Source organism: Numenius arquata, chromosome 10 (genome assembly GCF_964106895.1).
Source record: "Numenius arquata chromosome 10, bNumArq3.hap1.1, whole genome shotgun sequence".
Classification (NCBI taxonomy): domain Eukaryota; kingdom Metazoa; phylum Chordata; class Aves; order Charadriiformes; family Scolopacidae; genus Numenius; species Numenius arquata.
This window is the reverse complement of record NC_133585.1, coordinates 37774898-37801049: the sequence shown is the minus strand read 5'-3', so window position 1 is coordinate 37801049 and position 26152 is coordinate 37774898. Positions and strand designations below refer to the sequence as shown.

The 26152-nt window shown below is 37.1% G+C and overlaps 1 protein-coding gene across 2 annotated transcripts in view; it reads left to right on the top strand.

The window, feature by feature from the left end:
• The window catches only part of USP53 (ubiquitin specific peptidase 53), a 30876-nt gene extending 10928 nt beyond the window's left edge, over positions 1–19948 (top strand). Inside the window, exons 8-15 of one of the 2 annotated variants that reach the window (XM_074154608.1) lie at positions 136–285; positions 770–941; positions 1899–2048; positions 3247–3390; positions 3652–4384; positions 7752–7825; positions 15274–15373; positions 16196–19948. In XM_074154608.1, coding sequence (XP_074010709.1) covers positions 136–285; positions 770–941; positions 1899–2048; positions 3247–3390; positions 3652–4384; positions 7752–7825; positions 15274–15373; positions 16196–17180 — 2508 coding nt within the window. In that variant the 3' untranslated portion in view covers positions 17181–19948. Of the gene's footprint in view, positions 1–135; positions 286–769; positions 942–1898; positions 2049–3246; positions 3391–3651; positions 4385–7751; positions 7826–15267; positions 15374–16195 lie in introns of both variants that reach the window. The other variant, XM_074154607.1, reaches the window with a different exon arrangement.
• The last annotated feature ends 6204 nt before the right edge of the window (positions 19949–26152 follow it).

The following is a 26152-nucleotide window of genomic DNA, read 5'->3' as shown; positions in this document are numbered from 1 at the left end:
ATTTATACTCATGAAAAACTGTATGGTGCAGCAAGATATTTAATACCAGTTGCCTCGGTGACATGCCAGCAGGAAGTCTGGAAATCGAAGCTAAATATTTTACACATATTTTAAAATATGTAACCATTTTTACAGCTGTTCTATAGGGTTACAGATGAAAATGCCAAAAATAGTGAACTTTTTCTTGTGGGAATGATTTGCTACACAAGCCGTCATTACTGTGCCTTTGCCTTTCACACCAAGAGTTGCAAATGGGTGCTGTTTGATGATGCTAATGTAAAAGAGGTAAATATTGTTTTTACTGCTATCAAATATAGTTATCTTTACTTTTCTAGATTGCGTTCTTCTGACACCAAACTTAGAACAAGACAAACAAATGTCTTTATTTTAAGGAACCTTAAGTTTTATAAATAAGTTTTCATAAATTAATTTTAGAATTGACTTCTCTACTTTACAGTTCTGCCTTCCAAATGATGAATGTTTCAGAAAGTTAATGGACTTGTCTACTGTTGAACTTTTTCTTCTTTTAATGAAAAAGACTTAATTACTGGCAGCTGTATTCATAGTGTTCATGTTCTGATTGTTAGCCCATGTAATGCTAGCTCTGGCTTTTTGCATATTTACATAAACTCATGTGACACAATGTTGAATTTTAGTGTACCTCTGGAATTAGGCATTTGATACCTATTTCTTAATAAGTTATTCTTTCCATAATTGAATTCAGTGATATTGATCAAAGTTTTGGGATTGTTCTTTTTTTTTTTCTTAGATTGGAACAAAATGGAAAGATGTGGTCTCCAGGTGCATTCGATGTCACTTTCAGCCATTGCTGCTATTTTATGCTAACCCAGATGGCACAGCCGTATCTCCAGAAGATGCTCCCAAGCAGATTATTCATTGGTCTCAATGCAAAGCAGCAGGAGGAAATGGGGAGGACTTGGGTAATTAAGACTACTTCTTTAATAACAGTATCAACTATATTTCTGAAATGAGAATTAAAAGCAGAAGATAATGGATTAGCTGCTTTGTTCTTACATACTATGATCAATAATTATCTACAGGGCCTCAAAAGAAAAGAGATTATTATATATATTCAGTATTAGAGCTGTTTGGTTTTTGTCTGATATGGGAATACAAATTGAGATTCATGGATAATGGGAAAAAAAGATTTTCAGTTGTAGATTGTTTGGTCATAACTACACATACCATCTGTAAATTTAGAAGAAAAATGTAGTATATTTGTATATCCGAATGTTCTTATGTGTGTATTGATACATTTTAAATGTCTTTAAAAATGTTATAAAAAGATACTTTAAGTAAAACTTCATACGAATACAGAAATGTATTTGGAGTGTGTGTGTTTGTATATATATGTGTACATATATACACACACACAGATCACCAATTCAGGACTTTGAGGAAAATCAGAAGGAGCTGCAGGAAGCTTCTTTTCTCAGAAATTTGTATAGCACAGGCCTCAATATATAAAAATCCAGTCTTTTGATCTTGTAGCTTGTACTGCTGTCTTGGGGTTGGGTTTTTTTGTTTGTTTTAATGTTAAACATAACTTACAAGTAAATTAAATAAAAGGCCAATTGAATTTGACGTGTTCCTCTTTACATAATGATTTAGCAATATGACATAGGCTGCTTCAGGGAAGAAAGGATTGAAGACTGTATTCCACTACAGTCTACCACTATAAATATGGCAGTATATATAGAAAATACTACAGAATCTTATTGCCTAGCATATTGAAATGGGATGTTGTTTTCTCCAAGGTTTTTCGTTTTATTTTTTTAATCTGCAATTAAAAAGCTTTCTTATTTTTTTAATTTAGATATTGGAAACTTTAAATTAGGAAGCCTTTCATTTCTAAAGATAGATATGTTATTTGATAGGATTTGAAAAGCATTCTGCTCCTAAATCAGACCACATGAAAGAGAATGGAATTGGAGACCCTGCTAATCAAAGGAGTAATAAAAAACTTCAGCCGGATAATTCAGCATTCAGTAGAAGCCATATTCAAGCTAGTGGTGGTAGAGGTCCAGGTGTGTATTCCCCACCCCCAAAAAAACCCAAACGTGTCGTATTACGAAATATTAAAGCTGATAGCGTTTCAGGTATGCGCTAACCTCTGAACTAGAACTGCTTCTAAAGGAAGAATTCCATCATTGACTTGAAGGAATACTTGAATAACAACTAATGTTTAAGTAATATCAGCCATGGAATGTTAACTTTTCTGGAGAACTGTAAATGTAAATTTTTTTTTTTTAATACCCTTTATTATTCCTGCACTGAAGTGGCTCTTAAGGGCTCGATCCATCTCAGACATCTTTTATGCCTTCCAATCATGTTGTCAGTTAAAAGGCACATTAGAAAATTGAAGCTGATTTGATCTTTCGGAGCATGTAGTGTGGCTCTATGGATTACTGGCTATTTAAGGAACACTGTTCCCTAACAGTATCGTGATATGCAGCATTATTTGTAGTCCTTTATACTAATGGACTTTATCTTATGTTTGGAAAGAGTAGTAAAAAAGTTGTCTTATCTCTTTAAAAATCCCTTCTGTCTGTACATTAAGCTTCCAAGCACATCAAGCTGTATGAAGCCATGAGGCAGTGACTTCTGCATTACTTCTCAGTGCCTTTGCTCCGAATTCCCTATACTTCTCAGGCAGAGAGATGCTACCTTCTCTTGAGATGTTTCTCCTCTGTCTTTATTGTTGAATTCCTAGGCTTTTTAAAACTGAGAACACTGGGCTTGATTAACTCTGTTTTTTTTTTTCATGGAGTGATGACTCAAAAACGGTCAGTATTTACCTTTTCATAAATAGAAGGATTTGTTTTCGTAAACAGTGACTCCACTGTTTTATTAAAAGTAAATCTTCACATTTAGACAAGATTAAACTTAGATTCATTTTTTCAGTATAATTCACAACATTTGGTGTATCTAGTATATGCTTTCAGAATGGTTTGAGCATTCAGCTTTAAAAAGTAAGAGGTGTAAGACGTGCTTGACATAATGCTTCTTTGGTTACTTTCGTAAGCTCCGTTTAGTGGACTCCTTGGAGACACCCATACATTTGTATCTATACCTCTCACTTTCTTAATCTGTGTTTTGTAATTCATTAGTCTTTTTAAGTAGTACTAATATGAAGAACTAAATGTTGTGGTACATAAATATATATGTGTGTTTTGATGATGAATGACTTTAGTAATGATCTCTGACAAAAAGTATGTTTTGCAGCTAAGTTAGGCTACAGCGATCAAAAGGACAGGCTAAAGGACATATCCAGAGAGTGTGCTCAGAAAGCTGCTGATATGAAAAACTTCTCATCTTTAAGGAAAGATGCAGACAAAGGACCAAGAAGAGAGTCTGGGAGACAAAGAGGTACATCTTAAAAATATGACCAGAGAATCAATGCTTTTAAATACCTTTTAGCATCAATACTATCTGTGCAGATTTTTTCTCCTTTTAACACACTGTAAGATTAGGGGATTGGACTAGATGATCTCCGAAGGTCCCTGTGATTCTGTGATTTCCCATTTTTCAGTATTCTGAAATATGTACTGAATTCGTTGACATAACATAAAAGATCAGTTAAATATTAATGAGAACTTTAATGGAGCTTTTTTATTTTCCTTCTTTCAGATTTGATTGGGGAAGATCGTTCCAGTGTTAAGTCAGGGTCTCCTCCAGTTGGAAACGGACTTAGACACTGTGCTGATCAGCGCATATACAGCAGCCAGGGAAAAGGCTCCTATAAACATGACAATGCACCTCACCAAGCAAAGCTTTCTGCACAGGTGCTTGGATCAAATAAACCAGAAGCTTTTCCTGCTGGGGAGAAACTGACGGTCAGGACCCGGACTGATGGTGTCACTGGCTACGATACAGACACAAGTCAAGATTCTAGGGACAAAGGAAGTATTATCAGCAGCAGAAGCAGAAGTAAAGGTTGGAAGCCTATGCGAGAGACACTAAACGTAGACAGCATTTTCAGTGAGACAGAGAAAAAACAGCATAGCCCAAAGCACAAGGCAAATCCAAACGGTAAATCTAAGCATGAAAAGGAGCGAAGCTTTAACCATTGGCCAAAAGAGAACCAAATCCAGAAAGGTTTAATGACTATATATGAAGATGAAACGAAACAGGATACAGGAAGTCGAAGTTCACTGGATTCGGAGGGGAAAGGGAATGCTGAAAAAAGCAAAGGATTTACAGAGAGAAAAATCCTCGGTGACAACTGGCAAATTCAGAGGACAGAATCTGGGTATGAAAGCAGTGATCATATCAGCAATGGATCTGCTAATCCGGACTCGCCTGTTATTGAAGGAATCAATTCAGCAGATGTCAAGAATGTTAAAGAAAGTGCTTCCTGCAGGTAATGCTCTTAGAACTTGCACAGATTGTATTTCCAGAAAAATAAGTTGTTCTAATGTTCAAGTGTTGTTTAAAAAAAAAAAAGTCAAGGAAACATGTTTTGGAACTTTATACACTTGAGGTCAGGTATGTAGAAAGCTAGCAAGGTATCTAGAAATGAGGGTGCGGGCAATTAAGTGTTAAGGTTACCTTCACTCTGAGGCTGCAACACTAGTTCTGTTTGCAAGGCACTGAACCATATTGTTATGGCTTTGAGCCAGAAATGCTACGCCCTGCCAGGGCGTGTTAATTTCACATAATTGCTACACTGACTTAGTTACAAGTTTTTCAGACTGTGGGTACCTTGCCATCTGTAATGGAATACAAGTGTCTATATAAATCATACCTCCCCAATTGTAGCAATTGTACAGACAAGGAGATGGGAATGGCAGTAGGTAAATCTTGTGCTCTGTTACATTCATTGTTCTGAAATTCAGTTTTCTAGAACAGCTCAGATATATATCGATCACTTGATAAGTGATTGACCTGTTTGAAAGAAATCTTTGCTGAAAAGTGTAGAATTAGTAAAACTGGCCAAAAGTGTCATTAGTAGCAAAATTTTATTAAACTTACTAAGAATTGATGTATGCTAGTTAGTAACAAGAATGTTGCCCAGAGACCTTGTGGAGTCTCTGTCTGTGGAGCTACTGGTAACCCAACTGGAGGCGGTCCTAGGCATCCTGCTGTGGCTCATCCTGCTTGAGTGGGAGGGGTTGGACTACATCATCTGAAGAGGTCCCTTCCAACTTAAATGACTATGTGGTGCTGTGAAATATAAAGTTATCAACCTTCCACATGCGGTTTTCTGTATTGTCTGTCTTAAACTGTATGTGGAACGTAGTTCCTACTAGAACCCATTCTTTCCTCTTTTGAATCTCGTTTATATCCACAGAATGGAAGAGCACACTTGTGAGACCAAGCCTACTCACACGTTTGCTAGATTTGAGCAAATTTTTGGACATAGGAAAATTTATTTTACAGGGGAAGAGAATAGCAAATACAAGGAAATGAAAAGGCTCTGATGTCTCTAAGCAGAGATGCAAAATTTTAAAACTCGTCTTATAAATTATTGTAACAAGTTATTAAAGCAATTTTTTAAAATAAAAACATACAAAATACAGCTTCTGTATGAGTTAAAATTTCTTTGATTATTTTGGAAACTTCAAGAAAGCAAAATCAGTCACTTCTTAGTTCTTAGTTTCCTAGGGAATTATTTTGCATATAGAAGCATAAATAAGGCCATAAAAACAGCCATGTCAGGATAGGGCGAAAGGTTCATCTAACATGCGTTCAGTCTATACCAGTAGCCGGTAGGAGATGCTTATGAAAGATGACAGAAGATACAGTGGTATTTCATAAGTGTATTCTTCTGGCCTGATGTATTTAGCTGCTTTATGGTCTTTCTGAACTGGAGATTATGACTCTGGTGTCCGCTTTCCATTAAAAACACTTCTTACCCCATGCCTTCATCTGTTCCCTTCTTTTCCTCCCCCTCCCTCCCGTCTTTCCCCTCCCAACAATCTGCACAAAACCCCACTATACAAAATCCTTATGGGCTTTCTATTGGATAATGATATAAATATGTGTTAAGCTACTCCAGGCTTTTAAAACATGCCCAAGAGGTAATGGGATGCCTGAATCCTGACTGTATCTTTTTATGAGAGAGGTTATGATAAATTTAGAATAACTTCATTAAGAATCTGCTTTCACTGTTGTTTAAATATTTGTCAAATAAAGAAAAAAACATAGTTTATCTAAATACAGATGTCTTCTTGGGACTTTCAGAAGGATATTTTCTATGACTGGTAATTCGAATTCACAGGCAATACCCACTAGTTCCCTTCTAACCATTCAGACTTTGTCTCATAAAAACAAAGAAACACGAAATAATTACTTGAAAGTTCTTTTAGAAGGTGGAAAAAATTTACTTAGCATTTTGTTTTCTGTTAGGTTCTTTTTCCATTCTTCTTGTTTTTTTCAGTATTTTTCCTGTTTTCCTGTCCTTTCAATAACAGGAGTGTTTTGGTTTTGGTTTGTTTTTTTTTTCAATTGAAATATTGCCACTGTGTATCTTCTTCCCTACCTTACTCTTGGAGGAGGAAGGAGTCGGCAGGGTGTTTGTCAGCTCCCTGTCTGGATTGGTAAGGCATCGTTTTTGCTCAACTAAACCAGCAGTACTTACTAAATCTGCTGATTTTTATTTTAATTATTATTTTCTCCTCTTGGGTTTGCTGCTGTAATCTTCCAGTTTTCTTCTAGTTTGAGAAAAAGTTTTAAAATGAAAATCCGTATGAATGAAAGACCAAGTGGCAATCACAACTTAGAATAATGGTTTGTTGTCACAACAAAGTATTAATGAGTAGCAAAATGTCAAACTAGGGAAACAGGCAGGACAGAATATTAGCTAACAGGTTACATGTACTGATATTAATACTGATGAGATTTTTGCACTTTTAGAAGACTTAAGCTTGTCATAGTCTGCTATGCGTTTATAGTGCTAAGCTGCTATGCGTTTAGCTTCAAAATATTCAGGGTGTAAACACTTTAACACTGAAAAATGTATTTGTTTCAGACATGAGTGATACTGATGATAAACTGGAAACCATATAGTACCACATGAATAGTAGTGTTCTGAAGCACTAAAGTACTGTTTTAGGTAAAACCTACAAATAAATCGAATTAAGTGTCCAGTAGCGTCTTCGATTTGAAAATCACTACAGTAAACGAGTATTCAAAACTGTCATGCTTTCTGGATGATCTCTGTTAATAAGTACTTCTTAAAATTTTTATATTTTTTAGTTTACAATGAGAAGAGTACAGATGGTAGTTCTTTCTTACAGATGACACATTGTTTTGCTATTGTTGATAACTTTGGGAACCAGCTGTCTTTATTAAGCAGGCTGATGTGATATTAGGATCAAGAAAATTTCCTTTTTATGTGCTGCATGTTAGGCATCCTGCTGTTGTACTCTAGAGTCGGGCTGGGATGATTGGGCATCCAGTCTCCAGAACAAACTGGGAACAGCAACCTCGCAAAGTGTATGATTTTTACCTGTCCATATTAAAGGATTCAGGTCATCCTAAATTTCTCTGCATCAGCCCAGCCTTTCACATGGGGGAGCAGTGTTAAAAGTTATTAAAGGCCACCCCTACTATCTTAGGTATCTTCTGTAAAGTGTGTGAGATACTAAAAAATGTGACAGTGATGATAACAAGACTCACTTTCACAAAGGCAAAGTTTTTACGCTTGTATGCACTCAAGGCAATAAAGTTTGTGATCATACGTCAGTAGTTTAAGCCTTCACATTACATGTATGCTTCTTTTACAGCGAACAGAACTTGTCAACCAGAAAAGCTGACAATGTGTTACACTCAGTATCCCCGCAGAACAGAAACTTTTACGGTAAGAACTTCAACTTGTATAAAGAATAAGAACTTTTCTAAAAATAATTTAGATGTACCAAAAGTTTATACTAACTTCTTAATATTACACAAGAGATGGACAGATTTCTGATTAGCCTTTTGTATTTTATAATTTTGCTGTGTAAATTAATGTCATGATATTTCATAAAAATGAAAAATGTGTATACAACTTACAATTGTGTGTTTGGGGGTTTTTTGGGGGTGTAGTTTGGTTTTTTCTTTTTTTTCTTTTTTTACAAACCATTACCAAATATTTCAAAGTTAGACAGTTATTGAGTTGGCTGTTTTGAGGTGGATTAGAAGAAAATTGGTGTGGAATTTGTGGCTGTTCCGCCTGTGATATTAAGGGGGTTTTATATACTTTTTTCAGTAGAGAGCGCTCTTGCTGGCTCATCATAGTCTGTGTCTTTTAAAAAGGCAAAAGAAATCTGTTTTGTGGGTTTTTTTCCCTCCATAGTCAATTCCAAATTTTGTTCTTGTTCACATTTTTAACCTTTTCAGTGAGTTGATGGCTAAGGATGGAAAGTGTTAATATCCCTTCTTGGTACATTTTGATGGAAATGTGATGGAGCAGCAGTTCAGTTACAGTATCACTTTTTTCAGGGGCATTTAAAGCCTTTTATTCCACAAAGCACCTTCATTTATTCAGTTTCTTGGCCTTCTTGTAGAGCAAATGAACAGTATAAAAAAAATTCCTAGCTATCTGCCATGATATATAGGTTCCCAAATAGATGGGTTGGGTTTTTTCCAGTGCTCCACCATCATGTTGAAGAAAATTGTTTGTGCTATGATGGTAGCAGCAGTAGTAGTTCCCTAATTCTGTGCTAGGTCATGAATATGGGTGGTGGGAGTGTACCTGTTCTTAGCACCTCAGCTGTGTGCTGAGTCAAGTAAAAGCATGACACGTCTCCCAAACACTTGTTTCGTACAAGTATCATCCAAGTAACAGGCTAGAAGATGGGTCTTTTTGTAGCGCTTGGATCTGTTCCAAATACAGTATTTTGGTGCAGAAAATGTGTTGTTTTGGGAAGCCACAGCTTCCCAAATGTTAGATAATCAGGATGCAACGATTCTTCTTGCAGCAGACGTCCTCTTCTAGTGTGTTCTGTTACAAAGCATTTTCTTTATAGGCTGATAGAACAGCTTGTCCTTTCTTGTGCATGTCATATACAGCTGCCTCTTCAGGAAGTGGCCAATGTATAACTGCTTCTGACTGGTGTAGGTCCTCTGTGCAAGAACTGATAACACTATTGTTCACCAGTGTTAGTGTAGTGGCATGACAAGGGGAAACGGTTTTAAACTGGAAGAGGGTAGATTTAGATTGGACATAAGTAAGGAATTTTTTACTCTGAGGGTGGTGAGACACTGGCACAAGTTGCCCAGGGAAGTTGTGGGTGCCCCATCCCTGGAGGTGTCCAAGACCAGGTTGGACGATGCTTTTAAGCAACCTGGTCTAGTGGGAGGTGTCCCTGCCTATGGCAGGGAAGCTGGCCGTGGGTGATCTTTAAAGGTACCTTCCAGCCCAAACCATTCCATCATTCGATGACTGTGATTTTTGGATGACTCTATGCTGGCATAAAACATGCAGTGTAATTCATTTGCACTGGCCTTAATCAATGCTTTCTTTTTTCTGTTGCTTATATTCTACTTTGAGAATGTATTTCTCAGTTTAATGTGTGTTTTGGGTTTTGGTTTGGTGTTTTTTTGTTTTGTTTTGTTTTTTTAACAACCATGCATGTTCCTTCCCTGCCCCTCCCAGCCCCCCCAAAATAAAGAAAAAGAAAAACCCAGGGTAATTTTGTTCACTCCCTGTGTTTTCTCCAAAAGCATTTCCATGAGCTTTCTTGGTGAATACTAAGGAAGATTTTTCTTTTTAAATGTCTGAGTGGACTTTGGTACCACTTGTTTTCCTTCAAGATATGAAGCAATATCAGGAAGAAGCACTTGTAATAAGGAAATCTACTTCCTTTAACATAGTAATATGTCTGTTGGGTTTTTATAAAGTTGATAAATGCTTTGGTATATAAATATTATAGGTCAGCGTGAGGCCAGCCAAAATCATTATCTGCTGTTGCTGGAACAATGGAGCGGTGCTTGTACAGAGTTGCAATAAATATTAGGCCACTTCCCCAGGAAATGTTTGACTTTTATAGATATCATACTTCTTTTCAAATAATGTATAGTACGGTTTCTTCTAAGACTTAAATTGAGGGGTGGGGGTGTGCCATAACACTTTTATCTTTTCTGTCATTATTTTTTGGTTGTAGAAAGAGAACTAATTTGGTACTTGTTTTATTTTGGCAACAACAAAACAAACAAACAAAAAAAAAAAACGCAAAATTGATGTTCCATGGAATGCAGAGATCTGTTTTTGTGTGACACTTATTCTGCTTAAGTTCTGGACTGATACAAATGGAAAACCACCCACACTTGGATGGCAAAAAGACAAAACGCACCAGTGGCAAATACATGAAGCATTCTGTCGGAATGAAAAATAGGTGGGCTCAAACAATGTTTGAGCTTAGTAACGAGTATTCTCCAGAGACAACCCTGTACCCCTCAGTATACTTAAAGCTTTCAACATGCATCGTACATTTTCTTTAAAAAAGTGTAGTGATTCCAGGTGATCCTTAGAGTTATCATAAATCACTGATTATAAGATCCCATCTATTCAGTTATTTGAATTCATTAACTAACTTTTGAATAGTTTCCTAAGAAAAATGTTTGTATTCTAAATCAAATGTGAAGTTCTCACATGAGTGCGTGTTTTGGAAAAGAATACTTTTAGTGGAAGTGATTAATGGACTCAAAAGATACCTGAAGAATTTGATCAGTTCACACGTATATGGAGTTAGAGATTTATTGAAACTCAGTTTTTTGGTTGTCTAAAAAGTGTGTCAGGACACCTTTAGCAAGGACAATAGTAGTCATTTACAGGTATCAGTTTTATTACCTTATGTTACATCTCTAAATATTATGAACAAGACATGGATTGGTAAGTAAATACTAAACAAACTCCTAGAAAGTAGTACTTTAAGAAAAAAAAAATGCCCCATCTTTTCTGACAGAGGAGTGGTATGTAAGAAATCTTTATTAGCCTCTCATGGCAACTTGAAAAAAAAATCTCTGGGTGGTTTTTTGGTGTGGTAAACATCTTATGGAAATAATGTTGGACTTCTAATTACGCCCACCATTTGTATAACTATGCCTTACCAGTTCCTCATTTTTAAGTGTAGCTGAATAAGGCTACTGTTCAGCAGTTGAGGAATTCTGTCCCTGACTTACAAAAATAAACTTATTGTTAGAGCATTTTAAAGATAGTAACATTGGATCATACAGTGGTTATGCAGATCAAATGGCTGCTTCTTTCACTGGTGTAATAAGCAGTAGATAACTGTAGTGCTGAAGCCACTGTCCCAAAAGGCAAATTCCTAGTTTGCATGATCAAATTTTGGCAGGAAAACATGGATATTAAGTAAGCAGATATAATATTCTTGATTTATGTTAATGAGTTAGTGTTTTTGAAGTTTGAACTTGATGAACTGTGGAGGCTAATTTTTTTTTTGTTTATAAAGAACATGTGACATGAACGGTGGGAGGGCAGAATTTCCAACCTCACATTCTTCAAGTTGAAGAAAAATGACTGTAATTCTTGGAAGTTGGAAAGGGCTATAAAATTTTTTTAATGGGTTTTCAGAGCAGACTGGATAAACAACCCTGCTTTGGGACACCACATGTGCCAGCTACTGGTAATTACTTCAATCATAAAGGGGTTTTAGTGGCTTTCATGACAGCCCTCCCTGATTCCTAAGGCTTCCTGATTCATGTCTTCATGAAATTGCCACTCCTGACAATTTAAATAAAAGGCATTACTGTTAGGAGGGTTAAGGAAGGCGAGGGGGGGGGGGAGAAAAAAAAATTTAATCCTAGAAGCCCTGTTTTCTAGATTCCTCCCCTGCTGCCCCCCGAAGCTCTGAGCACTTCATTCTTGAACTAACCTGTCAGTAGAGTAAGGATTAAAATTGGCCAAGTGCTTGATGGCCTCCTGTTTAAGATGTAGTATTAAAAGCTGCCTATTCAGTGATCTCAGAAAAGGATGTACTTGGAATCAATGCCTTAAATTAATAATTGCTTCCCTTTGAAAATAAATAAAAAGCAGTATTTGTACAAATGCAGAGGTTTTCTCATTAATAATTACTCAGCTCAATAGCATGAGACAACACAAACTGAAATCTAGAGTCATTCTGAAGCTCTGGTGAGTATGTAAAGAAGAATCCAAATTGCCTCTGCTTAATTGTCACTTCAGAAAATCCCACAAAAAAACCCCTGTAATTCTGAAAAAGAAAACTCATCATCTTAGGAAAACCATACATTTATAGTAAGAATTTAAAATATGCAACTGTACTGAAAATCCAGTTGTTACCCTTGTGGTGCAGTTAACGTGTATGACTGTCATCTTTGAAGAACTGAGTAGTGAATTAAAGCGTGGAGCTACTTTATTTACTTAATATTAAACAGAAACAAATAAATGCTTTTCTGGAGTGTCTTTAAATGCTAGATTAAAGATTTTAGTTTAAAAAAAAAAAAAAAAAACAAAACAAAAAACAACCAACAACCACCCCAAAACAAACCCTAAACTTTAAAGATTTCCAGATACAATCAAACAGTTTGTGAAGATTGAAATGTAAAGTAGTCCTGCATTTGTAATTCAGTTTATTGATGTAAGAAGTTTACAATTTAAAATAGATGATGCAAAGGTTCAGGATTGGGTTTTAAAACAAAGATCTCTTAAGCTTCTTGAGACAGGCAGATCAGAATGAAGACAGGGTAGTAGTTGGTGTTCTTCATTGACTGTTACTTCACTTCAAAACACTTAAACTCTCACACATATGCAAGTACGTGCCACTCCACCCCCAAAAAAACAAGTGTGGCATTTCTTTTTCATTTTTTCCAGATGTTTAAGCTGTGGCTATAAAATCCACTAATGAATGTAAGAATGTTTTGCAGAGGAATGTTGCTCCAAAAAGACAATTTATTGAATATAAGGAAAGTTTTTTCTGAAGATGGTAACTTTTTAAAAAAAAAAATATTCTATTTTTGACAAGTTATAATGTGTTTACCTTCTTGACTGGGACGACATGTTTTTTCCACATTTCTAAAGCTTCCAGTAAGTTTTTCTGTCATTTCAGTTGAATACAGAAAAATGTCTGGGTTCAGGGAGAGGAATTTGCCACAGTACTTGTTACAAAAAGTATCTTGGTTTTTTATTGGCAACTTAAAAAAAAAAATAAAAATAATCAGGTAGACAAAAGTGTAGGAAACATGCATCTAAAACACATTAAAAGGAAATTGAATTAAATGTGGTTTTTTAGGGTGGGCTTTTTTTGTTTTTTGTTTTTTCCCCAGAAATTGGGCTTTGCAGATTTTTGCAAATGGTGTGTATGTATAAATGGAGGTATTAGAGGAGAACTTGTCTGTCCTACCTGTTGGCTATAGAATGGCTGTTAATCTTCTGAAAATCTAGATTAGCTATTCAGATATGAAAACAGATATTCGTAAATCTTAAAAGCAGACTGGTTTGTACTTGAGAAACCGGTTACATCATGTTTATTGGTAAGCTTCTTATGCCCCATTGATAAGGATGTCTGTCTCCAGCTGAGCACAGTGCTTATGTGTCCCATATTTAGGTTTGCAAAGAACGTAGAGCCAAAATTCCCAATCGAGTCTGCGTCTGGTTTTAACCATGCATGGATATCCTGTCAGCAGAAGAGAAAATAACACATCTATTTTTAAGTTAGCTGGAATTCTGAAGGCACAAACCACCTGGTATCGCTGAGCAGCTTTGGCTGAATGCATGCCATGGTCACCCCAAGGAAACAGCTTATTAACCTTTGCTGCCACCTCCTGACCTGTGTGTGATACTGCCTCTCGGAAGGGCTGAACAGGCTAAATTCCTTGGGAGTAAAAATAAAAAAAAATTAAGATCTGTAGTCTTCACATCAGGCACTTTGGGAAATTAAAGAGCAGATGTATGGGCAATTTATTTGCGGTTTTTAAGTAGATGTGCACTTATATAAAAGTCAATATATTCTAGCTTCAGACACTGTTAATCTAGCAAATTAATTTCTAGGACTCTATCCTGATGTTGGGACTGAGATTAAATAAAGAATTGGAAATATTCACAGGAAATAAGCATCAGAGCCTGTGCTTTTTTTTTAAGTGATTTACAGTTCATTAAAATTGGTAGCAGAACCAAACAATTTCTGTTTGAAATATTACATCACCGTTAGTTAGCTCTGATGCCATCGCCCACTGGAACAGTTTAAAACTTTCTTTCAGGTTAATTACTTGTGTGTTGCCAGCGTCACACACGGGCTCATTCAGTAATAATATTTTCCCTGTATTCTTTCTAATGTTGTGGTATTGCTTATTTTATTTTTTTCCTCTCCATTTTGCGGCTCAAAGGAAAACCATAGGGGGGCTTTGTCTCTTGTGCTATGTGCCTTTTTAGTCTCTACAACCTGTGTTCTTTGTCCAAGATTTAGTGTCTTTAGTCTTTCATCGATTACAGGAAGAGCAGATATTGACCCTCAAAACAAGTATCACCCAACAGCATCGTCCAGGGTTTTTAGTTTAGTTCTTTTCTGTTGTTGAGTTTTTAACTCGTGTTCATGAGTCAAAAGTTCCAAGACTTCGTTTAAACTTGGGGAAATAACAAGTGAATAAAAAAATATTTTATCCTGGTAAGATTGCATCATTTAAGAATAGATACAAAACTTTTGTAGCTTTTGTTGATTAAAGTATGGCACAGCCTATATTATCCCATTGGAAATTGGCTAAGTACTGTCTATGGAACACAAGATTATTCCACTAGAAATCAGGCATTTCCTGCCTTTTTAGAATTTAATTTCTGTTTTTCTGAAATAGGCATAGTAGTTGTATGAATCTGCCTACACATAAATAGTTTCTATTTTGTAATTTAAATGACTTTGGATGATTGAATAAACATACTTTCCTAAAAAGCGGCTTTTGAAAATGTGCTTTTAATTAGATGAAACGTTAAAATGATCTCGAAAACGTATCTGTAGAGCTTCAAAATTGTGGTAATTATCTATTTTCTGGTAACACCACCTCCCCACCTCACACCCCCTCCCCCCCAACCTTTCCCCCTTCCCCCCCCCCCCCCCCCCCAAACCCCAAAACAACCCACAACCATTTCCTCCAGATTATTTTGGATGAATATAAGATCTGACCTGTGACAGATGGTCTTCAAAATGGTTGTTTTGGTCAATGTCAAATCTTCAAAAGAATTGATTGTCCTGTTGTCTTGTGTGTTGCTTCGGGTTTTTTTTGGTAACCTCTGAGGAATTACAAAGAAGGAATTAGACTATATTTCTGCTTATTTGAAATATTTTTTTCTACCCCCAGACTTGAGGAAAGACCAGATCAATTCAGAAGTTAACTACAAACCTCATGTTAATTTCCCAACAGAATTACATTTGCAAGTGCCGAGTCCTCCAGTAAAGAGGTAACTAATACTGGCATTAATTTACTATGTAATAATTTAAGAAATACTGAATTCTGTTATGTGATAGTAATCAATATTAAGCATGCAGAAGTTTAGGTATTGAATATTTTTGACAGACAATGCCTTTTGTGTTACATAATTCATAGGTTTAAGTGCCTCTATTTTTAATTTTGATGCTGTCAGTGGAACCAAATAGCTTGTGTTGTTTTAAACCATCTTACCAGAACAAAGCGTTTTAATATTTTTCTGTTTTGAATTTATATATTACAACAGGTAGTGATTAAGCAGTTTGTGGTTAGTGCAATAGCCCCATAAAGTTTTGAAAAATTTGGCTGGAAGGGGAGGAAAAGGTAATTTCTGTTTAGTAGCTGCTGCTATATGGCTGTTGCTCCTAATGTGAACTCTAAGTGCGCATTACCTCTGAAAAAAATCAAAGATCTAAATTAAAATCCATCACCCAAAAGTAACATCTAATATTTAAAAAGTAGGTGTATCAGGCTGAGTCACAGGGATGCTTCCAAGAGAGCAGAGGTCATGTTTGACATAATCCTGGATGTTGAAGAAATTTATCTTACCTTACAGATATTCAGTCTCTTGCAGAGATTTTTTGGGGCACTTTATATTTCAAATGAAAGAAACATTGGAGTGATTTAATATGAATTTTAATCAAATGGCTATATGTTAAGCAGATCCCAATTCTCTAGTCAGTTTGAATATTTAAGCAGTGTTACCAAGGCTGTCTTTGAAAAAAATCCTTGGGTTATTTGAGCTTTTTCTTATGTTTTTATGAATACTTACATCCTGTGTGGTTTTGTATTTTAGAGCTGAAATGCCTGAGACCAACAGGAAATTTTTCCCATCATCAGCTCTACAGCCAGTTCTTAAAGACGTTGTTAAGTCAGAAAGTAGGAATAAGGCAAACGAACAGAATTCTTCAGAGTGGCTCAATCCAGACAAGTTTGAGAAGATGAATGTGTCAGTTTATTGTCCTGATGGCATAACCCACCCTTATACAGAAAACGTCAGTGGAAGGAAGCTGATCAACAATGACTTTCACTCCTCTTCCCAGCTGCAGTCTCATCATGCAAGAACGTTTGTTCCCAAGGTGGGGATGTCACCTTCTGTACCACAGAACCTGTCAGAAAGGCCCGTGGTGCTTCCCCCTCCCGGTGAGCATGCCGGGCATCCACTCCGAAGGGTGGATGCTCTTTGGGTGCCTGAAGCAGTGTACCAGAATCTTCCTCCCCCTTTACCACCCAAGAAATACGCTCTGTATACTTTGCCAGGATCCGAAAATAACTTGGCAGCTGATGTAAAATCAGCAGAAGTGTTGCAAAATAATCCACTAAGGCAAACAGGTACGCCTTTAAAATCTGGATCAGAAGCAAGTGTATTTGCAAATGAACAAAGGCTTAAAGAGCCATTTCAAGGGAATGAACTGTTTGTTCATAAACCAGATTCTCCACCTCGCTTATCAGTTAATGACTTTTGGACTGTGTCTGAAAACTTCTTAAAGAAAGGATCTCGTCACATGGGACCAAGTGCTGGCTATGTGGATGGAAATGATAGTGTATCCCTAACGACTTATTTTTCGGTAGATAGTTGTATGACTGACACGTACAGGATGAAATACCATCAGAGACCCAAGCTGTATTTTACAGATAGCGGAAGCTTTCACAAAGAAAAGCATCCTCCATCAGCAGGAGTAGAACTGAATACTACATACCATGCTACTATTGAGCCCAGGCATCCCACATCCGAGCAAAGGTACAAGGCAAATGTAGAAGGCATACACTGCAGCAGATAGATTCTTAAAGTAAATCTGGATCTGACTTCAGCATTTCATGTAGTCTGTAAACGGGCACAAACCTTGAATCTGCGTGTGTGTGATAACTAGGTACCCAGTTGACTGTACTTTGTTTAGGAGATATGACTGTTTAAATGAATATGCAAATAGAGGTAAGCAGAGGAGAAGAGGTGCTAAACTTCTGGTTTTTTGATTTGTTACTCTAGTTGCCTTAATGCTTACCACTGTTACTCAGCTGGTCTTCTACAGTTTATATAAAAAATGGTCCCTTTGGGTGTACGCATCTTACAGGAGTGGGATCAACTCGATGTTACTAATTTTGTAATAAGATTTAATTAGTTTCAGTTTTAAAAGTGTTCCTTCAGGCTGGGGTCACTACATGCTTACACTAACAGAAGGGATAAACATATTACCATATATAATGTAGTAAATACAGTTAAAATAGAGCAGTATTTGTCCTGGTAGGTAGGAGGAGGAGGTGACATGGTGTTTTAGTTTTTTTTCAACCAACTTCTCTGCGAATCTGTGCTTTTACAAACCTTCAAGTGTCTTTAATAAAAGTTTACCCAGAGAATTTCTAACTTTTTATTTGAAAAGCCTTAATAATAATAATAATTCTTTAAAAATGGTTCTTGTTCGCAAGTGTTAACTAAGATTTTCAAAGGGAATCCAAGTAAAGTGCAGTAATAGACTGTCCTCTTAATATACCTGCTCTAGGTTAGTGTGTAATTTTAAACACATTTATCCATTTGTTCACTCTGTAAGCTATATACTTTAACTTATTAGAATGAAACTTAACCACATAAGCTACGCTGATATAGCAGAATAGGATGCTAATTTTAAAATACAGAGTTATCATGCAACTATGAAAGATTGATTTTTTTTTTTAAGATTTTAGATAAATTTACTACTTATGTTTAGTTCTGATTTATTCAGTTCTGATTTATTTTACAATCGCATGCCAAGTCATTGCTGCTATTTATTGAACTTCCTATCTTTTTTTCAGCTTGATATTTTGAGCAATGTTTAATGGGGGATCACACATTTGATTTTACTGACCTTTTTTCCTATTTGGAACAGTCCTACGCAGGGCTACGTTCTGTATTAGCAGATCAGGCAGACCGCTGTGGCTGAGGGGGCATGAGGAGAAGAGGTTCCTCTCTTTCTCTGCTCTGCAATTTTGGCAGCTCTGACATTTACCACGTTTTGTTAACCTGACTTATTTCAGTAACAAAGGGGAGGATTTATTTGGCTTTATTTGGTTAGTTAAATCAGTGCATGGAACTATCTAGCAAGTGCTGAGGCTCAGCACGTGGCCCAGGGAGGAAAGGAGGATTTTGCCATCACGGCAGCCCTGAGTGTTTAAAATGACCCACTGTGTCTTGTGGTGTTAGAGGCAGGGGCTTAGACATCTGTTTTCATCTTATCCTAACACTGAACAACGTATAATTGAGAATTAATGTCAGCAAAGCCTGACACCATCCCAAAAGGCTAAATTTTGCCATTATTCCTGTTAAAGTGTTAACTTGGGATGCTGCTGATTACATCTAAACATCAATGCCTTTTAGTTATGAAAATAATGCAAGAAGGTTAAGTATGCATAATAAACACTCCTGCTTGTACTTGCACTGTTAGTCAGAAAGGCTTTTTTATGTTTATAAACCTTATATGAATTTTAGTGCTTTAACCAAATGTTGGCGATTGTTTAGTGTGATTACCCATGGTATACATTTAAATAGTAGTTTTGGTTATTCTGTGTCAAGGTCAGTTTTTTTCTAGACTACACGTAACTTACAGTAGAACTGGAACATGATATATGCAACAAACCAGGTATCTCAGATTAGTTTTCTTATTCCTACCTTCTTGATCAAAATTTGTTGTAGCACTTGGGAAAAAATGAATTCTAGAATTTGTAGTGCAAATAATTATGCATGTTTAGGTATGGCTGCTGGTAATCAGCAACTTAAAAAAAGTATCCTTTTGTAAGAACCCTGAAAATGTAAGAACTTGAAAGATGCCTAATTGTAATATTTTTGAGAGAGATTCAGAACCTGTAAATTAAATGTTTCTAGTTCATATAGCAATGTTACATAGTATGCATAGGCAGTTAAGTAAAACTGTCTTCTAATACTTGTGTAAAAACAGATTATTGGAATTTGTAAATAATGTATAATTTGTAAAATGTTTTGCAAAAATCTTGTATTTGAAATGACAGTATTTTTATGTATGAATAGCACAGCAACAACTGTGAATGATGTTAGAACACTTATTTTTAAACATGCATAGCATTGTTCATACTTCTGTACAATGAGCAATATGAATGCCTATTACTGATACCAATGAATTTGGCTTCCAGTAAGCACAACTAGTAAAGTTATTTTTAAAGTAGCTTCAGTAATTTAGATGTACTTCAGTCTCCTTGCTTTGCTTGAAACAATCTTACCAGACGACTTTCTATGTGACCTATGTTTACCAGGTATTTAATTATAGTAAATAGCTAATCGAGGCACCTTTGTTTTTATATTTGACTCTGCACTCCATGTATGTATGTACGTAATATTTGCTAACTAATATGTGATAACTTGTTTTAACTTACCTAGGGTGCCTATTTATTTTTTTATAAATGTCTCCTCCTGGCTATAGATTTGTATAAGAGCCTAGACAATTTTTGTAACAGTAAAGACATTAACGAGTCTTGTAATTAATATATTTTTCAGTCTTTAGAATTATTTTCTTGCAAAGTTCTGCTTGTTCAAACTATCAGATAAATATTTAAAATATCTTTGTCTTATGTTCTTTTTGTACTCCATATTTCAAAAAAACAAAACCAAAACCAGCCTGGCTTTCCAGAACTACATTTTTAAACAGTAACAGATACTACTGCTATGAATGGTTGAAAGTTTTGCAGAGATGTTTGTTCAGTTACCTTTTATGAATAGTAAAATTCATCTTCTGAAGAATTTGTTTATAAGGTGGCTAAATCTGTTTAGCTTTCTAGATACCTATGAAGTGCATAAAGCAATTTTAATACCATAATCCCACAGACTTGGTGACAACTGATTGTGTGATTGATCAGTCACACAAGTTGTCTTGCTACCTTACTACTTTTGCTCTATTAGGGATAGGTGAAATTTGCCTTGATATATGTATTCATGTGCTCCAGGAGCGTATGAAATAGCTTGAGTGCATCACACGCCTGCGCTTCGTTAGCTTTAAGTTTTCTGAGCTAAGTAAAACCTTGTATGTCAGATCTGGCTGAAAGAGAAAACTAAATTACTAGAAGACGCATTGAAATTTCTGTTAAGTTTCTAAAGGCTATTAAGACTTACTCTCACCTGTCTTCCGTACCAAAAGAGAAATGGAACAACATTACAGTGCTTCCCTAGTAAGTTGTTCACTTGAGACTTCCCTGGTGAAATCATGTGGGGGGAGGGGGTGGGGAAGAGTAGTGAACTTGTCTTTAATAGCTTCATTTTAAAAACTGGAAAACCTATTTTTCTATTTTTGAGAATGCAGTTACAGTTGAGCTCTGAAACTGGTGACTTATTTTGTAGGTACCAGCAGCCAAAATCATAAATGCTAGCAGGTAAAGGCATCTCAGTTCTTAAAGCGTAGGTCTTATACGTTAAGAAAGCCACTGTCAATGGAAGAACTGTCTGACAATGAAGGAAAAATAAAGGGAAAGAGCGTATATGATGGGAAGGGAAAGAGCGAAAAGATGCTCACTTTTGCATCCTGAATCCCCTTTACCCTGGTAATAGTCTGTTTTCATTTAATGTGTTAGAAGACACTGAAACACTCTACACTTCAGTCTCTGAAATCTAGTTGTTTTATTGTATTTATTCCTGAAAATGCCATGAATTATATTTCTAATAATTAGAAACTAGTATTCACAAGGGAATAATACTCAAGAAAACTAAACCCCCTTCATAGTTGAAGGCTGTTGTCCCCAAAACCTGAACGCATAAAAAGCCTACTCCATGTTCTTGGCTTTCTTTTCTTTCTCCTGAGAATGCAACATTTAACACTTTGAAAATCTCCCTGTAGTGAGACAGGAAATTTTGATGTGGCATGTGGAAGTTGAAACCTATTACTGTCTACTTAGTCATCCATGGAAGGTATACGCAAGACAGTCCTTTACATGTAACCTGCCAGCTACTCAAGAAGGCTGCTCTTGGTCACTCTGTATAGCTAAGGAAATCAGAGCCTGTTTTATCTAAATCAGTAAGCGAGGACAGTTGGCTGCTACTGCTCCTAAACACTGGCAAGTTTCAGAAATCACAGGAACTGCTGGAGCTAGAATCTCATATAGTATGTGGTATGTCATATACACTGTAGTACAAAGAGAGAAAGGTATAAGAGAAAATGGAACAGCATCAAACCCTCATGATTAACTTTTTGAAAGTAAAACAGCTGAATATACTTCATCTATTGAGGGAAAAGGTCTGAGTTACAACTTTGGTCTACATAAGAGCTGGATTTTTATTCAACCAATACAGAGTTTCGTTTATCCTTAAGAAACCTTGAGGCACTAATTACAAAAGCACAGTCAAGCTGTCTTACATGACCTCTAAGGCACAGTTTAGAACACACGAACAGGACACAGGCAAAATCCTGGACAGTAACACTTGTGATACAGCCAGAGATAGATTATGACATAATGTAAATATATGCCTCTTGCATTCAGTGGCAGGTGGAGTGGGTTCCCAGTTGCCCGCACTGCACAAATGGTCCTCCTCTTCCACTGCCTGTTTTCTTAAGGTGCATCCTGTGATGAGATAGCGGCTCTGCAGAGAACAGAGAGTCTGGTTACCTTTGCAGTGCTACACAGGCCTTTGGAGGACACAGTAAACATGAAAGCATCATCAAGCGTACTTTCTAATCCCAAGAACTTTTTTTTTTTTTTTTTGACACAAAACCCAAACTGCTGGTTCTTTGGAATTAGCTTTATATTTTTTTTCAGAGGTATCCGTGCTTTCCAGGCCTTTTGAGGCCAGGCTGCCTTGGGCACCCCAGCGAGGAACAGGCCGTCCAGCTGCCGGGGGCACGAGCTCTCTTCCCTCCTTCCGGGCACCCCGAGGCCGCCCCTTCTCCCTCCCAGAGCCGGTGCCTCGGCGGCGGCTGACCTGGGCCGCGGGCCCGGCGCCCTCAGGGCAGCAGGTAGATGACTACGAAGAGCGCCAGATCGAAGAGGACGAAGAGCCACAGGTCCAGCCAGTAGGACTGTCCCGATAGCGACCGGCCGCCATTCGCCGCCGCGTCCCGCTGCCGGTCCGGCTGCTCCCGCCGCGCCGCCGCCTCCATCTCCTCAGGGGTCCCGGGACGGCGGCACCCACTGCGCAGGCACCGGCTGCTCTTCCGGGTGGACAGCCAATGAGAGCGGAGCGCACGTACTGTCGCCACGCCCCTCCCTGGGCGGCACCGCCCCAGCCGCCTCACAGAGCGCCCCGCCCTCCCGGGGGCGGTGGCTGGCGGCGGTTAGTGACCGTTGGGGCGCGAGCGGCGCTGTGGCGGCCTCTGGCACCACCCGGTGATGGTGCCGGTGCTTTGCCGCCTGCTCCTTCGCTGCTGTCCCGGCAGGCTGCCGCCGCAGTGGCCCCTTTCCCTCGCTGCTGAGGGGCTAATGACGATGCCAGGCCATGCGGTAAAGATGTTGGACATAGAGAGAGCCCTGCTTCTCCTCCTGGTGCTCCTAGCCAGTCCTCAGGGTACTTGGCCAGGTGAGACAGGGTCGTGGGGAAAAGCAGGTGGTCAGTCCTGTCACACCGGGTTGGCCTGGTTCTGTTAAGCTGTACTGGGACTTGTGCAGAGGTAAACCGTCGGGAGTTCTTCCTGATACGGTTTATTGGATAGCAGATGGTGCCCTGGAAGAAGCTGAAAGTTCTTTCGGGAAATGCTGTTGTGAAGAAGTTTAGGAAAATTGAAATTGTTTTTAAGATATGCTCCTATCCTTGAAGGTTAGTTGATAGACACTAACAAACATAGAAAAGTTCATGTAGATAGTGTCTACTGTGTGCTTTATTTACACAACACACAGCTGCGTAAGAGATTAAACTGCACAATCTGATGGCATACTCAAGAGTTGTTTTCATTGTTTCTAGAAATGACCAGAAATTAGGAGTATGCCAAACAAAAACTTCCTCATTGTAGGTATTAACCCTTTTTAGCCTCATATTAAGAGAAAATGCAGTACTTGCTGCAGAATGCAGAGAAGGTGTATCTGATAAGTTTAACTTCTCATAAGCATGCACTTAGGGGTAGCTATTTTCCTTAATGAGTTCTGTCATTAGAAATGACGATGGACATAAATTTGTGTTTATATAACAAGTATCAGTTAAGTATATGTGTGTTAGGTGAAGAATAATAGAGACTTTTGAGAGAAATTATGTCAGTAATTCCTATTTAAGTCTTATAAGCATATATATTACCTTATTTAAGCAAAAGGAATTGTGGATTGTAGGTTTTCCCAAAGCAAACAATTTCCTATTAGGTTGCAAAGTAATGTAATTTTGAAATTTCTGCCTAGGAAACAAAAGTCTCCTAGTCGAATTTACTAGGCGCTCTCATTCACATTCTAATATAGTGATCTTATTTGTTAGTTTACTGAAGCTCTCCTCCATCCCTTTAATTGATGATCTTATCTCAAGTATTGGAGACTGAGTCTTTAAAGATTTTTCCTTATTTTCTAAGTACATCTGCTGACCACATATGTCTGCAGTATTTGGAGTTGGTAAATACTTTTGAGCTGTCATTTTTTTTAATTTTTTTTTTTAAATAGGTATCAGATTACTTTTCTTTTTTTGTGGCCTTGTATGTAATTCAGAATTAACTAAAAGAATTTCTCAAAATTTGACCAGAAAACATAAGCTACTGATTATTGTGGCCAATCAATCAAATGAATCTGGTAATCTAGATCAAAATAACCATGAATCAGGGTGTTACTGGGCTGGGTGTGGCAGAGGTGTGATTTTGGTTTCAGGTGATATCAGGTATGGGCTAGAGTTTGGCTTTCTGAACCAGAAGGGTGCAATATTTAAAGGGTCAGCCTACTCAGGGGAGAAAGAAAGAACACATCCAGAAACTTAATACAGCTTTCATTCCAGCCAGTAAAGTCTCTAAAAAAAAATAAAATGGCTTTCTCCAGAGTCCTGAAACCTTTGACATGTAATTGTTAATATACTTCTGTGCAATTTAGAAACAATAAGGACATGCAGCTGATAACGAAGGTCAAACTCTGTAACAGCACTTTGATGATTAGGGCTTCTCTCTTACAGTTTAATCTGATTTTTCAGTGTGCATAGCTTAACTGAAAGAATCTGTCATACAGCTTATTGCAAGCCATTATTCTTTATCCCCCTCTCTTTTAAAGACTGTATTAACTATAAAAAGTAGCCTAGACATAGACATAATTTTTTAATAGTGTTGTTTCTAGATTTTAGGCCCTTTTTTTTTTTTGGTGGAGTTTTTTTAGCTTTTCGTAGCTTTGTTTTTCAGTTTTTCACCTCTTTGTAGTTGCAAATTGAAGGACTGTTTAAAATGGTATTCTCTTAATTGCGATATATGTAACATATCTCCCCACTGAAAGATGATTATGTAAAAGATATCTACACTGGAAGGTGCATACAATCAGTATCCGGGGCTGGAAATCCAAATTCATAAAGAAGAGTGATCTGTCCTTCTAACTCAAATACTGTTTGCATCATGAGAGCATTTTGGCAGTAGAGGGAGCTATGAGACCCTGAAGACCACAAAAATATAGGCTAAGAGAGGATTCAGTTATTAAAAATAACTGAAGGAAAAGATGTTTTCATTCATTTATGGCGAGCAAAAAGAATGTCAAGGAGAGCCAAGAAAACAGGGGAGTAAATTTTTCAAGGTATTTTAGCAGCCCATTAAAATCATAATGTAAATGTACCTGCTCAGAAATTATATTTGAAATTGGACCTGTAACAGCACCTGAATAAGCACATGACAGAAGATTATATAGCTGTTTACCATCAGCAGGGAATTCTGTCATAAAGTGCTGTGAGACTTTACAGATATGGCTGCCTCAAGAGGCAGTTTTTCTATGACCCTTAAGAAACAGCACGACTCAAGGGAGGTGAGGCTGGGTTGAAATTAGCACTTACAGACTGAACAACACGAGCAAAACAGGGCGCATATTTGTCGTCCATCAGAAGCAAGTGTTTGAAGTCAACAGAGGCTGAAATCCTTTTATGTCTTGTCAAGACAACTTCAATATTTTTATTCATGTCCTAAAAGAAACTCACTCAGAGCCTGCTGGCACTCTTCCTGAAACAGAATGATTTGAACCCCTAATCAATTGGAACAACTCAAAATCTGCAAGTTTAAAAGCACTGTCATGCTTTTAGAAACAAATGCAATGAAATTTCTGTATGCGAGATACCTGCATATCATCAGTATGTGCTTTATAGTATTCCTACTGATATGAGCAAGATATAAATGTATCTTATCTAAGTCCTCCAAGTGAGCTGTATTATGACACCATATTTTATGTTTATTCCATATTTATATTTACATAGAATAGTCTCAGAGACCTGGGTGTTGTCAGGTTTATTTTAGGTTTTGCTATCCTTATTACACAATATTCAGTACACAGAGAAACTCTTATTATCGTAAGGAAACTAAGTTGCCCATTGAGAACCAATGCAAAAAGATATTTAAGTTCTGCTTATAGGAAATAGTTTCTAGAGCCTTTTACAGTATGGCACTCAGGTAGAACTTGGTACAAATAACATTTTAGCTTTTGTATCAAATTGTAATTGGATTTTTTTTTTTTTTTTATTCAGGACAAAGCAGTAAACATAAGAAACTAGCCTGTGTTTTCAACAGAGCTAAGTATTTGTAGCTTAGGATGTGCTATGAGGGGATAAAAGAAAAAAAAAAGCAGAGCATATGTGGAAAAATGGTCTTTCTTCATTGGTTTTTGATTCTGGTGTGGTTCTGGGTAC